At 41.9% G+C, this 12087-nt stretch overlaps 1 protein-coding gene, 5 non-coding genes and 1 pseudogene across 7 annotated transcripts; all 7 read right to left on the minus strand.

The window, feature by feature from the left end:
- Positions 1–4325: 4325 nt before the first annotated feature.
- On the minus strand, positions 4326–6371 carry LOC123178666 (CST complex subunit TEN1). Of its 2 annotated transcripts, none has more exons than XM_044591479.1 (4): positions 6043–6371; positions 5142–5258; positions 4907–5060; positions 4326–4822 (listed from the first exon to the last, which is right to left on the minus strand). In XM_044591479.1, the coding sequence occupies exons 2-4, from the start codon at positions 5243–5245 to the stop codon at positions 4709–4711; spliced, it is 372 nt and encodes a 123-aa protein (XP_044447414.1). In that variant the 5' UTR covers positions 5246–5258; positions 6043–6371; the 3' UTR covers positions 4326–4708. The 2 variants fall into 2 exon arrangements, with proteins under 2 accessions (XP_044447414.1, XP_044447417.1); XM_044591482.1 differs by lacking the exon at positions 6043–6371 and adding an exon at positions 5393–6005.
- Positions 6372–7386: 1015 nt separating this feature from the next.
- LOC123183761 (small nucleolar RNA Z195/SNORD33/SNORD32 family) lies at positions 7387–7474 on the minus strand. The gene has a single exon (XR_006492788.1). It is a non-coding gene; the product is annotated as a small nucleolar RNA Z195/SNORD33/SNORD32 family (small nucleolar RNA).
- Positions 7475–9480: 2006 nt separating this feature from the next.
- Positions 9481–9588, minus strand: LOC123183879 (small nucleolar RNA snoR100). Its single transcript, XR_006492868.1, has one exon. It is a non-coding gene; the product is annotated as a small nucleolar RNA snoR100 (small nucleolar RNA).
- Positions 9589–10428: 840 nt separating this feature from the next.
- LOC123183824 (small nucleolar RNA Z155) lies at positions 10429–10505 on the minus strand. The gene has a single exon (XR_006492817.1). It is a non-coding gene; the product is annotated as a small nucleolar RNA Z155 (small nucleolar RNA).
- A 644-nt stretch (positions 10506–11149) lies between these two features.
- Positions 11150–11270, minus strand: LOC123183719 (small nucleolar RNA SNORD14). The gene has a single exon (XR_006492751.1). It is a non-coding gene; the product is annotated as a small nucleolar RNA SNORD14 (small nucleolar RNA).
- Positions 11271–11402: 132 nt separating this feature from the next.
- LOC123183841 (uncharacterized) lies at positions 11403–11483 on the minus strand (annotated as a pseudogene).
- A 129-nt stretch (positions 11484–11612) lies between these two features.
- Positions 11613–11712, minus strand: LOC123183845 (small nucleolar RNA R11/Z151). Its single transcript, XR_006492835.1, has one exon. It is a non-coding gene; the product is annotated as a small nucleolar RNA R11/Z151 (small nucleolar RNA).
- Positions 11713–12087: the final 375 nt, after the last annotated feature.

Below are 12087 nucleotides of genomic sequence, written 5' to 3' on the forward strand. Positions count from 1 at the left end.
TGGTGAAATATTGTTCACATCAATCAAAATAATAGTTTATTGCAACCGTAGATGAACAAGTCATTCCAAAATCTCATAGGCAAGGTTAAGGGCATGCCACCTCTGCACTAACTAACACCTCCTATGGCTTGTGCTCCCGATGCATCACCGACTATGCCGGCTCCAACATGGAACCAGACTGCTTTTCTTCATGCCATGAATGCCCACACCAACCAAAACAATTGCGGTTGGCTCTTCAAGTTGGGCATAATTCACATATGTAGGCCAGAAAATGGTATGTTTTCAACACATCTCCAAATATCCTCCTTTCATCCCAATCACAGTTGGCAAGAAGATCCATCGGAGTCAACATCCTTACATCCATGCCATCTTCTTTGTTTTCTTCCTTACCATCCATGTTAACCTCAATCTAATATATTTTCCCTAATTTACATGTTGTTCCGAAGGAGGGGAAATTGCCAAAAGTTGCAGAAAAGCACCAAAACAAGGAACAGTGAAGAAAATATTTTTCTGGAGCCCAAATAAATCCAACAAGATCAGAAAGTTATTTTCATGCGGGGAGAGAGTCATGCGGTCACACTCCCTCTACAGGCCTTTGTGGGGCCCACATGGCCACACGACATGGCGAGGCCAAGTGTCGTGAGCCAGGGGCACATGGGGCCCACAGGGCACTCCCTCGATGCTCTCAAGTACTCCTGGTCCTATTTTACCCTGAAAACTCTATCTCTATTTGATGATTTTTTTTCTACCACCATCTTTGAAGGGGAAACTGAGCGGAGCACTTTTTTGCTCCTGGAGGGTTGTTTCTTTGGGGTCCTTCCCTCTAGGTAGGGGAATTTGAATCCATCGACATCACCAACACTCTATTCATTATGGGGATCATCATCATCACCACCATCATCATCATCATCATCACAAGCACCATCTGTGTACTCATACATCTCTAGACCTAGCCGCAAAATGTAAACTATTATATGAGACCAGTTGCGGTGATCACTTCCTGGTGTTAATTACTGCTTAGTACATTATCCTTAGTGATTTGTTGGTAAAATATATGTATGCTCGTATTGTTTATAATACCATTATCACACTGATCATGATTCATATGATGTCTTGTGAGTAGTTTTTTATGTTCTTCGGGACTTGGGAGAAACCTTGTTGCTAGTAACCATGTGAATTGAGTAAAGTTCAATGTTTTGATATTATGTTGTGTTGTAATTCTCTATGGACGTCAACTGCATATTGCCTCACCTTTGTGGGCATAAAGGAGAGTATTATGTGATAAGTTTGCTTAGGATGGATGGTCGAGTGACAGATATTACCATGTCGTACTGTTAGTATGCTCTCTAGCTGGTAGGCAACTTAGAGGTGAAGCTAGTCAGCTTGGTAGTCATCGTAACCAACTTAGAAAGAAATCCCGCTGATAGGTAGTCATAGAAGGAAAAAAAAAGAAGTTTCTTTCCTATAGCACTAAAGTTGCCTCCGTAGCACCCAAACTTGCCCTTGAAAAAAGTTTGACAAAACCGACCCATATGGGATCTAGTTTTTAAGAACTCGTTGTGATAAACCTAGTGGTGAAAATGGATCATAATTCCAACGCTAGGATCAAAAGTTGTGCCTTCCAATTATTTTTTTGAAACACCAAAGAAATGCATGTGGGACAAGATCTTGACTGATTTCTTTGATAGCATGGGATCGGATACTTTCATTTATGGATTTTTGTTGGTCCTGGGATCACGTGGGCACGAGAGGGGTGGTCCGAAGACATCAATTTTCTTTTTTAGAAAGTGATAGCCTGGCATTCCATATATGGGCATCTGCTCGCCAAGACCATCAAGCACGTGGGGGCTTCCTAGCCGCATCCTAGTAAAGAAATGTAGGTGGCATGCTTGTCTTCTTGAAATAGACAAGTCTACAGATATTATAAGTATATCTTATTAAGACTGGATTTTCAGAAACTTTATGTCTCTTTATATAGACAAAAAATAGTGATATTAGTAGAGTAGAAAACTGAATGTTTTTATTGTTCACACATTTGGTCAATAGAGCCAGTAAATTTGTGTATGCATACTATTTTCATGTTCTTAGACAATGTTTTTCTTCATGAGAGTTTCCTAGTGCGAGGCCTTATCTGCAACCTTGATAGTGCATTTCACTGAAAAAGGTGTTCGCCCCGCTTTATATATAAAGCAACTGTCACAAGCCGAGTCCAACAAGATAGCAATACAAAAGATGACGCACACCATAAACGAACACAAAAGGTAGCACAAATAGGGGTTATGTTGATGTCCGGCTCCGGTGGTGGTGGAGGAAGCAGAGGCGCCAAGCGAAGCGCCAGAGAACTAAATCTGCCAGTGATGGTGTCGATGGCATCACGCTCCTGGCCGCGGCTAAGCGGCTTCCACAGCTTCAGAAAGCCATAAAGTTCATAAACAGCGTCAGTAGGCCGCCGAAGAGGAGTCCGTTCAATCACAAGCTTATTGTGAATTTTCCACAATTTCCATGTTAGGACCCACATCACCACCACCTAATGTGGACGTACCCAACGGTTGAATCTTGCCACTACTTGTAAATGTCGGGGAAGTTAGTGTGGCACCACCTGCCACCCATCACATCCCGGAAGCATGACCCGAGGAACTGAACTGAAGCAAATGTGAAAAAAAATATGGTTGGAATCTTCTGTCGTGCCACACAGAGGGCAGATACCATCGCTAGGGCCATTACGCTTAAGCACCTCCACCCCTGAAGGTACTCGACCGCGAATCCATTACCCAAGGAAAATCCTAATTTTCAGCGGAAGCTTAATCGTCCAAATTTGGACAAGGGGCGCTAGGGCGGGTGTGAGGGCAATGACCTGATACAACAAACTAGTATCATGAAACCTGGTCTGGTGCTAAGCTGGGAGTGTGTAAGGCGACACACTCCAACAATTCCTTGGATACGACACCTTGGATACACCCGGCCATCTTGGCCTTATCTTGAATGGTCGTAAGGGCATCTACCACCATGTTGAATAGGAAAGGGGAGTAATGATCTCCTTGGCCACCACACAAAACATGAGAAAGTACGAGTCGATTTCCCCATTGATGTTCACAATCGTGTGACCACTCGATACCACCTGCATGACGCGGGTAACCCAGCGGTAGTCGAATCCCTTCCAAAGAAGGACTTCCCAAAGAAAGGACCGGTGAACTGTGTCGTAAGCCTTATGAAAGTTAATCTTAAGAAAGACTTCATGTTGACGTTTACACTTCACCTCATGGATAGCCCCATCCAGAATAAATTTGCCTTGAATAAAGGCCGATTGGTTCGGATGAGTAAGCCGGTCTGCCACAAGGGCCGCCCTATTGGCGCGCACCTTCACCAGGATGCGCGCAAAGATCACACACCAGGATGCGCGCAAAGATCACATTAATGACCGTGATCGGGCCGGAAATGACGGATGCCCGAGGCTCCCAACACTTTCGGAAAGAGTAATAATCCCGTAGTTAAGTCGGGACTGGTCAAGCACTCCGACATACTAGAATTCTTGGAACATGTCCATTAGGAGGTCTTTCACCGAAGACAGGAAGAACCTAATAGAACGGGACCTCCTCCGGGCCCGGGGCCCTGCCCTTGATGGCCGCAAGGACCTCCTCCTCCGAGAACGGGACAAGTAGAGCCTTGTTGAGAGCCCAAAATGTTAAATGCATGACGGGATTCGATCCTGTGACTTCAGGTTACAGTGTGAGGGTACCACCAACCAACTGCATTTTCACCACCAGATATCATTAAGATGGCCACATCAACTGGGTCGAGGCTAAGAAGTGGTTCTTCAATTATGGATTAGAGCCTTGAAAAGGTCCTTTTCTCCTCCAAGGTCTTTAGTTTGTGTCGGTTTTCCATAAGTATAGTGAACTAAACATACTTGGGCAATTTTATGGCGGCATGTAATGTAGTGCAGTGTGGCTTTTCTGCTCACAGGCCTACAGCAAGTCCCTGATCAGAGCTACCGATGGACAGGGACGTTTGATCAGCATCCCAAATCGCCAAAAAAAATTACCTAATCTGATCTCCCTTGGCAGCAAAGAAGATATCTCAGCCGATATTGGGCCAAAAAAAGAAGGGAAAGCAAAATTTTAAATTGGCCAGATAAGAAATGATGGCATCTGCACAATATGAACACCTTCAATAATTTCCAAATTGCAGACCATTTTTTGTCACAAATGTATAAAGAAAAGGTGATCTCATATACAGGAATAACACGTCAAGTTCATTTTGTTTATTATTCTCTTTTCTTCTTTTATACAGGGTGGCTGATCAGAAGTTGACATGACACAAAACGATGAAATCGAAGACAGAGAACCACCATGCTATTTATTTCAATTTAGCAAATATATAGCAAGTCAGGCTCCAAATTGTTCACAATAGATAGGACATCACTCTGCAGCTAAATCTGTCAAGACTACACCTCTGCTGCAAGGGAATGCCAGCCCACAAAAACGATGTGAAACGATGTATGGACCCTCAAATAAAATGAGCATGAAAAGCCTTGAAAATGAGGTGGTCACAGAGAAATACTCTGTGCTCAGGAAATTCAGTTAACAGCTACTAGTACTACTTTGTAGGTTTGCACCCATCTAAAAAATTGAAGCCCAGGATTGTCGAGTCGAGGTGATTATGTCCTCCGGAACTGAAATGAGGCATGAGCCTGCTTCACAGCTTTGGATCAATCCCTCCTCAGCAGTCTGGCTTTATGCTGCCGCCGGATGATCAGAGACTGCTGGTAAAGGTTCAGGTCAAGGCCATCAACGTTCCTGCCCACACGTGCTTGCAGAATCGCCTGCAGGATGTAAGCAACAAATTTGATGCACCATTGTTCAACTGATACCAGACTGCTAAAAGCTGGAGAAGGTTAGAGAATTACGTCGTTGTTTGGCCGGATCAGGAGCTCGCCGATGAACTGGAACATAGAGCCGCTGCGGAAACCGATTTCCCTCAGGTGCTGGGTGTCAATTCTAAGCGTCGCGCTGCCATCTCGTATGACGGCAACCGCGGAGTCCACATCGTATGACTGAAGGCTGGAGAATCGCAAGCCAAGAAGGTTAGCACAGTTAATTAGAAGTTGTGGTTTTCAGATGGAAGCAGCTGCAATAACGTACGTTCCTGTTACTCGGATGGATGCCCCTTGCTTGAACATCTCCGAGGAGGGCTCAAGCTCTTGCAGAGTGATAGGCACACCTGGTTTCAGAGTAGAAGATGCCATCTAGCACAGGGACCTGATGAAACGCAACATGAGGAAGTTATGTCTGGCCTCTGGTAATAGTCCTCACAAACAAGAAATGTACTAATCACTTTTTTCAGAATTCCAGCACCAAAATAAAGATAAGGAGTGATATCAAAGGATGCGAACCCTGAGTGACAGTAACAGGTTAACTGTTTCCAAAAAGATTCATAATTCCTAGTGATGCATTTTGGAGTCCTCTGCACGATTCATGCTACATTCCTACATCAAAAAAAAAAGGATGCGTCGCTTACTGATCTAGCATCGTAATCGTCAATTACGGGGGACAAAGCAAAATGTTTCAGCTATATAGTAAGGGCTTCAAAATCAGTAGCATGCACAGGTGGATCATCATTTTTGCATGTTTCAGTTAACAGTGCTACTTTGCAGGTTTGCACAACCATGAACAGATGGCCGCTTATGGAAAATAGCAGAGCAAAAGAAAGAAGGGAATCATTCGCATTTCCCAATCCAACATTCTGACATTGAATTCTAATCTGAAACTGAACTTGTTCCGTATCTTTGCTCCCTCCTGACGGAGGACATCTGGATCTTGTCTTGGCCAAAACGTTGGTCGGCAGCTAACGGCATACCTAACACGCACTGGAAGAGAAGAGACCTGATGAAATCCACGACCCAGGCAGCATTGCTGACCTACTCCTTCCTCCTCCGGCTCCTCCGCCACGCGTCGCCGGCGATGTGCGCGAACAGTAGAGCCGCTCGAGGCGCGAGAGGAAGACTGGAGGGAGGGGAGATCGGGACGTAGAAGCGAAGCTCACCTGGCGGGAGGATGGATGGGACGACGGCGGCGGCGGAGGATCCCGGCGACCGGGGTTGGGTCCCCTTCTTGGAGTAAGGAAGACGAGGCACACCAGTACCGGGGGCTACAGGCAGTGTATGGATCAATACATATTTCTCAAAAATGGGCCCATCTAGGCCAATTACTCTCCAGGCCCATACACGAAGAAACATTCAACACCCTCCGGACCAGACCGATGCCCATGGCAGATCCAATTCGCCGCGTGAGTCGCTGCTTAGGTTTCAGCCGGCCCAACTAGCCGTTTCCAGTGTGAACATTCCTATGCCAGATTTTTTTTCGTGTTCTTTTTCGTTTTTTTTCTCCATTTCATTTTCTTTTTCCTATATATTTTTATTTCTTTTTTTCCTTTCTTTTTTCCTATATATTTTAATTTTTTATATGTTTCCCGTATTTTTTTATTTCCAAATTCAAGAACATTTTCTGAAATCTGGGATCATCTTTTCCAAATCGGTGAACATTTTTTATATTGGTGAATATTTTTGGCAATTTAAAATTTGTTCATTTAATTTGAAATTTGTTCATGGAAATAAAAAACGTTCATGATTTCTCAAAAAAGCTTCATCATATTCAAAAATGCTCAGCGAATTCAAACATGTTCTCGAATTCAAAATGTGTTCATCCAATTCAAAACATTGTTCATTGAATTTAAAAAATCATGAAATTCCAAAAAAAATCATATTTTGACCATTTAAATTGTTCTAGTCACTAATGCTCTTTTTTTTTCATTTATGATCATTTTTTGAATTCATGAACTTTTTCCTTTGCATTAGTGACCATTTTCTGAACCCGTTTCCTTCTCACTGTCTGTCAATCTTAGAAGAAACAAGGCCATTAAACAAGAAAAGAATCAGATACCTCATGGCATAAATTCTACCTAAGTTGTGTATGGACAAGTTAAATGCACAAGCCATCATGAAGAATGGTTTGTGCCAAAATCTTGGCCCAAAGATTCCTCTCGTCGACGTACAACACTGAATGCCGCCACTAAGAAGCACACCAGAGACTCTAATTTATTGCCTTCGGAAATCCTAAAATAAGTAATTCAATTTATCATCATAGTGTAAATGGATTTATGGTGTCAATTGGAGTAATTCTTCAGTAGAGCATGCTAATTTGTGGAAAGAAATGCTAACTATCCTTCAATTTATTGCTTCAAAATAAAGCATAAGGTTCAGGCTATACCAAAACTATGTTTGATTTTATTTCACAATCCAAAGTTATGGTCAAGTTGATATCAATTATCATGATCTCACAGGATATCAGAATTCAAAAGTTTAATCATATAAGAACAAAAGATAGCAGTCGGAGATCAGATGGTAGTGCATGATGTAAATTGATCATCACAGTGAATACAGAAAATGTGGTATGGTTATGATATCATCACTTCTCCCATCAAGTCATATAAGACAAAAAAGGTTGAGTTTTTTAAAAGAAAAATACCAATAGTGAATCCCGTATAGTTGTTCTTTCGCATATCAATTGACGTGACAGAATGCATGATGCCGATTAGAAATTCAGAATGAGTAGGAGGAACTAATCAGTGGTCATCATCACTGAGAACCTCTGATCAAGCAGAAAGAATGAAACGATTGATAAAGGCTGTAAACGGGGGTATAGTAACAGAAAAATCCTGGTATGAAAGCAGTCAGTGCCGCAAAAACCAGTTTCCTTCTTGCTGTCTGCCAATGCACCGAGAAACAAGGTCGTTAAAGAATCAGATACCTCATGGCATCCCGTCTACCCAACCCAAATAAAATGCAACACTAATCGCTAATACATGTATGGACAAGTTGAATGCACAAGCCATCTCAAAAAATGGTTTGTGCCAGAATCTTAGCCCAAAGATTCCTCTCGGCAACGTACAGCACTGAATTACACTATTAAGAAGTGCACCAGAGACTCTAATTTATTGCCTTCAGAAGTTTTTAGATCGAATCAAATCAAAAAGAAGAAATGTAACTGGATTTGTGGTGTCAGGTGGAGTAATTCTTCAGTTTTGCAACTGTGTGGGTTGATGTATCAAGAAGGAAGCACAAGAAAGTCATCCCTTTTTCCAAGTCTGTACGGGGGGAACAACTCCCCGCCGCTTGTTATTATACTCTCAAAGGCCGACCGACCGACGGGGCAACGGGAACACATGTGTGTGTGTGTTTGTGTGTGGGGGGGGGGGGGGGGGGGATAAGAGAACACAAACGAGGTCAAGCAGCAGCAGCACGAGCAAGATGCATACGAATCTGCTCAAGACCTTCAATTGGCACAAAAAAAAGGCAATGTACGTGGTCTTACTGACCATGCGCACAGAGATTGCTGCCATGGCGGTGGCCACTGTGTGTTAACTGGCTAGTTAGCCACTAAGCACATACGCGCAGGTCACTGCACAATCTATGGGTGTGTTTGGTAGGGTGCATGGATGGTGCATGAGGGCAAAAGTTCCCATTCCGACCCACTTTTGCTTGTTTGGTAGGGTGGATGGGCTCACCTGAGCTATGTCCATCTCATGCATAAAAGGGCCCTCAACCATGCTCATCTCATGCACCCCAAACAGGGTGCATGAAGGCAGCCATGCTGGCCCTGACCCTCGTCCCCACCCACCAGATCACGTTCAGATATGTTTATATTTCAAAAAATGTTCAAATTTCGAAAAAGTTCAGAATTTTGATTTTTTAAAAAAGTTTAAATTTTCAAAATTGTTTAAATTTTCAAAATTTGTTTGAATTTTCAATAAATGTTTTAAAATTTTAAAAAATGTTCGGAATTTAGAAAAATAAATATTTTTGAGTTTTGAAAAAAACCAGAATTTCAAAAAAACATATAAAATATTCAAGTATTGTTTAAATTTTCAAAAGTTCAGAATTTCAAATATTTTCAAAATTTCAAAATATGTTTAGAATTTCAAATTTTAATTAATTTTGAAAAAAAGTTTAGAATTTCAACTTTTTTAAAATTTTCAAAATTTGTTTAAATTTGTTTCAATTTTGTTCATCATTCAAAAAATTAGATTTTGAAATTGTTTAGCATGTCTAAACACATGCAGGCTGCCAAACAAAGTCTCATCTCAGCATGTCTCAGCGTATACATCGCCGCCAAACAACAGCAACTGCATGGACTCAACATGTTTACACTCAGCATGTATGAGAGGAGAACAACTAGGCTAGGTCCATACATGCTACCAAACACACCCTATCTGAACCATGGCTGATCTAATCTACGTTAGGGAAGTGTTGAACAGTACGATTCAAAGAGCTAATTAACTAAATTTGACATACTTAGAATTTTACTACTACTGACAGTATCATTCAAGGTGATTACTGAAAACTAAACGACGTTTTCAGGTAAGCAAGTACTAAACAGTACTCCCTCCGTCCGGAAATACTTGTCGGAGAAATGGATGTATCGGGAGTATGGGTCAAATCCAGGCCCGCGAGATCAAAGCCCAAAGGCGTCAGGGCGAGCAGACATGCAGACCAAGTCAATCTCCATGCACATTACCATACTTCCTTCCTCTTCTCATCCAGAGCATCGGCTTGTTGTGCACAGATCCAACAAAATAACCAGAGAAGTTGAAGCCAATGAAAAATCAAGTTGGTACACTGTATGTACAGAAAGACATCAGTTGATTCGGGAGCTGATCAGAAACCTCGCTCTTGGCATCACTACCATACCCAAATAAAATGCAACGCTAATACATGTATGAACAAGTTGAATGCACAAGCCATCTTGAAGAATGGTTTGTGACAGAATCTTAGCCCATTGATTCCTCTCGGCAACGTACAGCACTGAATTACGCTATTAAGAAGTGCACCAGAGACTCTAATTTATTGCCTTCAGAAGTTCTAGATCAAATCAAATAAAAAACAAGAAGAAATGTAACTGGACTTGTGGTGTCAGGTGGAGTAATTCTTCAGTTTTGCAATTGAGTGAGTTGATGTATCAAAGAAGGAAGCACGAGAAAGTCATCCCTTCAATTGGCACAACAAAACGAGTGAATGTAGGTGGTCTTACTGACCATTCACACAGAGATTGCTGCCATGGACAAACTATCTGAGCCATGGCTGATCTAATCTACGTAAGGAAAGTTTTGAACATTACGATTCAAAGAGACGGTTAACTAAATCCGACAGACTACTTAGAATTTTAGTACTACTGACAGTTTCAATCAAGGTGATTACTGAAAACTAAACAGTGTGAGTCAAATCCAGAGTATCTGCTTATTGTGCACGGATCGGATAAAAGAAACCAGAGAAGTTGAAGCCAGTGAAAAATCAAGTTGATACTCTTCTGTACCAAAAGACATCAGTTGAAGTTCCAGACAAATGAGAGAACAGATCGGTTGAGGAGATTCAGGAGTTGATCAGATAATTGTAGTCTGTAATTTGGTCAACACTAAATATGGTTCTGTTGAAGATTATCATCACATCAACTCAATAAATCTTGTTACACTCCATTACAAAAAAAACAAAGGTAAATCATGAAAAAAAATGAAACAGAGAAGCAGTTTGACTGATCTCGGAAGGCTCAGACAAATGAATTATGTCAGGGTTGTGATAGAGTAGTCTTGGTAGTCCTGACTCCTGAGTGATGTGGGTGTACCTACAATGATGCGAACATCATCCGCTAAGGTCTCTTGTAAACTTTTTGCCCCCTTCTACAGAACTATGTAACTCCTTTGGGGTACTCTCAAAAAAAAAAACTCTTTGCTCTTCGTAAAAATTAATTATGATACATACTGTAGATCATATTATAATTCAGATGATCTGAATCGTTTTGAGACAAGTACGCTTTTCCTACCGCTGGCCACAATTCCATCAAGGCAATTCGAGACCCTACATTGCACAAGAGACTGAAAAATATCAAAGACCATGTTCACGAGAAAGAGATGCGCAGATACATGGGCAGATCACGGTTCTACGATTCCATGTTCTCACAGGCATTGTGCACGCCTCTATACTGGTAAACATGGCCTAGGATATTTAATTTTATTCTCTGAAGCAATTGGTGAAATGTCTTATAACAAGCAGAAAGATTAAAGAGAAACCAAAAACAAGATTAAACTGGGGAAACCAGCATGGCTCAGACATCCAAGGAAGGAATTAGCAGCATTAACTCTCAAGCCTGGCAGGGCGAAAGCTCTTAGGCGGCATCTGCGAATGTTTTGAGAAACAAGCCTTAGTTCTATCATCATCGCCATTGTTTTCCTCAATTTCAAATCAACAACGCCAAATACTTATGTCAAGCAAAAAATTCAAACGAAAATACATGTCAAGCAAGAAGTGTAATCACGGAAAACGGCTGTGTACCTACTGTATCACAGCCACAAAAATCTCTGTTTTCAGTGGCAGAGAAGCAGCTGCTGTTTTCAGTGTCATACGGCACTTCCTGGTCTGAGCTATTCACCGAGACAGGATGATACAGGAAAGAGAAGTCACCACAGCCAAAAACCTACATGAATCGTCATTGCATCATCACTAGAACCAAGAGGAAAATAGAAACAAGGATGATTTGAATTCGACAGAAGAGAACAGAAGGAAAAGGCTTAAGTGTGTGTAACAACATGAATCGATCAACGGCGGACGAATCCGCCTCACCGAAATCCGCTAAGATCCTTTCGGACCTGAATCATCACCAGCCAACCAAATCCAATCCACTTCACACGAACCAAAGAGATAACAACAGAGGTAAAAAAAAATTGGGACAGAGTGAGTTAGCTTTTCTTCCACACATCAAGATATAATAAGATAAGAAAATTACGTACTGTGCCAACGGAAAGGGCCCGAAAAATCATCTAGTAAAATCAGATCCAGGTGAGTTGAAAGCCGGCTTGGGTTTCAATCTAGCAAGATGGCAGGACAATTTGCCGATTGGCTGGGATCATGGGTAACGAGATCCAGACAAGAAGCTGATCTTGCAAAAAAACGTAGAACGAAAAACATTAAAATCAAGAAGAGCACAGAGAGGAGCAGTAGAAAAGAAGACCCGACACCGATGAGATCGATGCCGCCATCGC

Source organism: Triticum aestivum, chromosome 1D (assembly GCF_018294505.1).
Source record: "Triticum aestivum cultivar Chinese Spring chromosome 1D, IWGSC CS RefSeq v2.1, whole genome shotgun sequence".
NCBI classification, from domain to species: domain Eukaryota; kingdom Viridiplantae; phylum Streptophyta; class Magnoliopsida; order Poales; family Poaceae; genus Triticum; species Triticum aestivum.

Excerpts from the sequence above, each read along its gene's own strand:
- LOC123178666 (XM_044591479.1), bottom strand. The coding sequence starts at position 5,245 with ATGGCATCTTCTACTCTGAAACCAGGTGTGCCTATCACTCTGCAAGAG. Across the intron at positions 5,061-5,141 it reads TCCATCCGAGTAACAGGAAC|CCTTCAGTCATACGATGTGG; the intron begins GTACGTTATTGC and ends GCGATTCTCCAG. Across the intron at positions 4,823-4,906 it reads TGATCCGGCCAAACAACGAC|GCGATTCTGCAAGCACGTGT; the intron begins GTAATTCTCTAA and ends TACATCCTGCAG.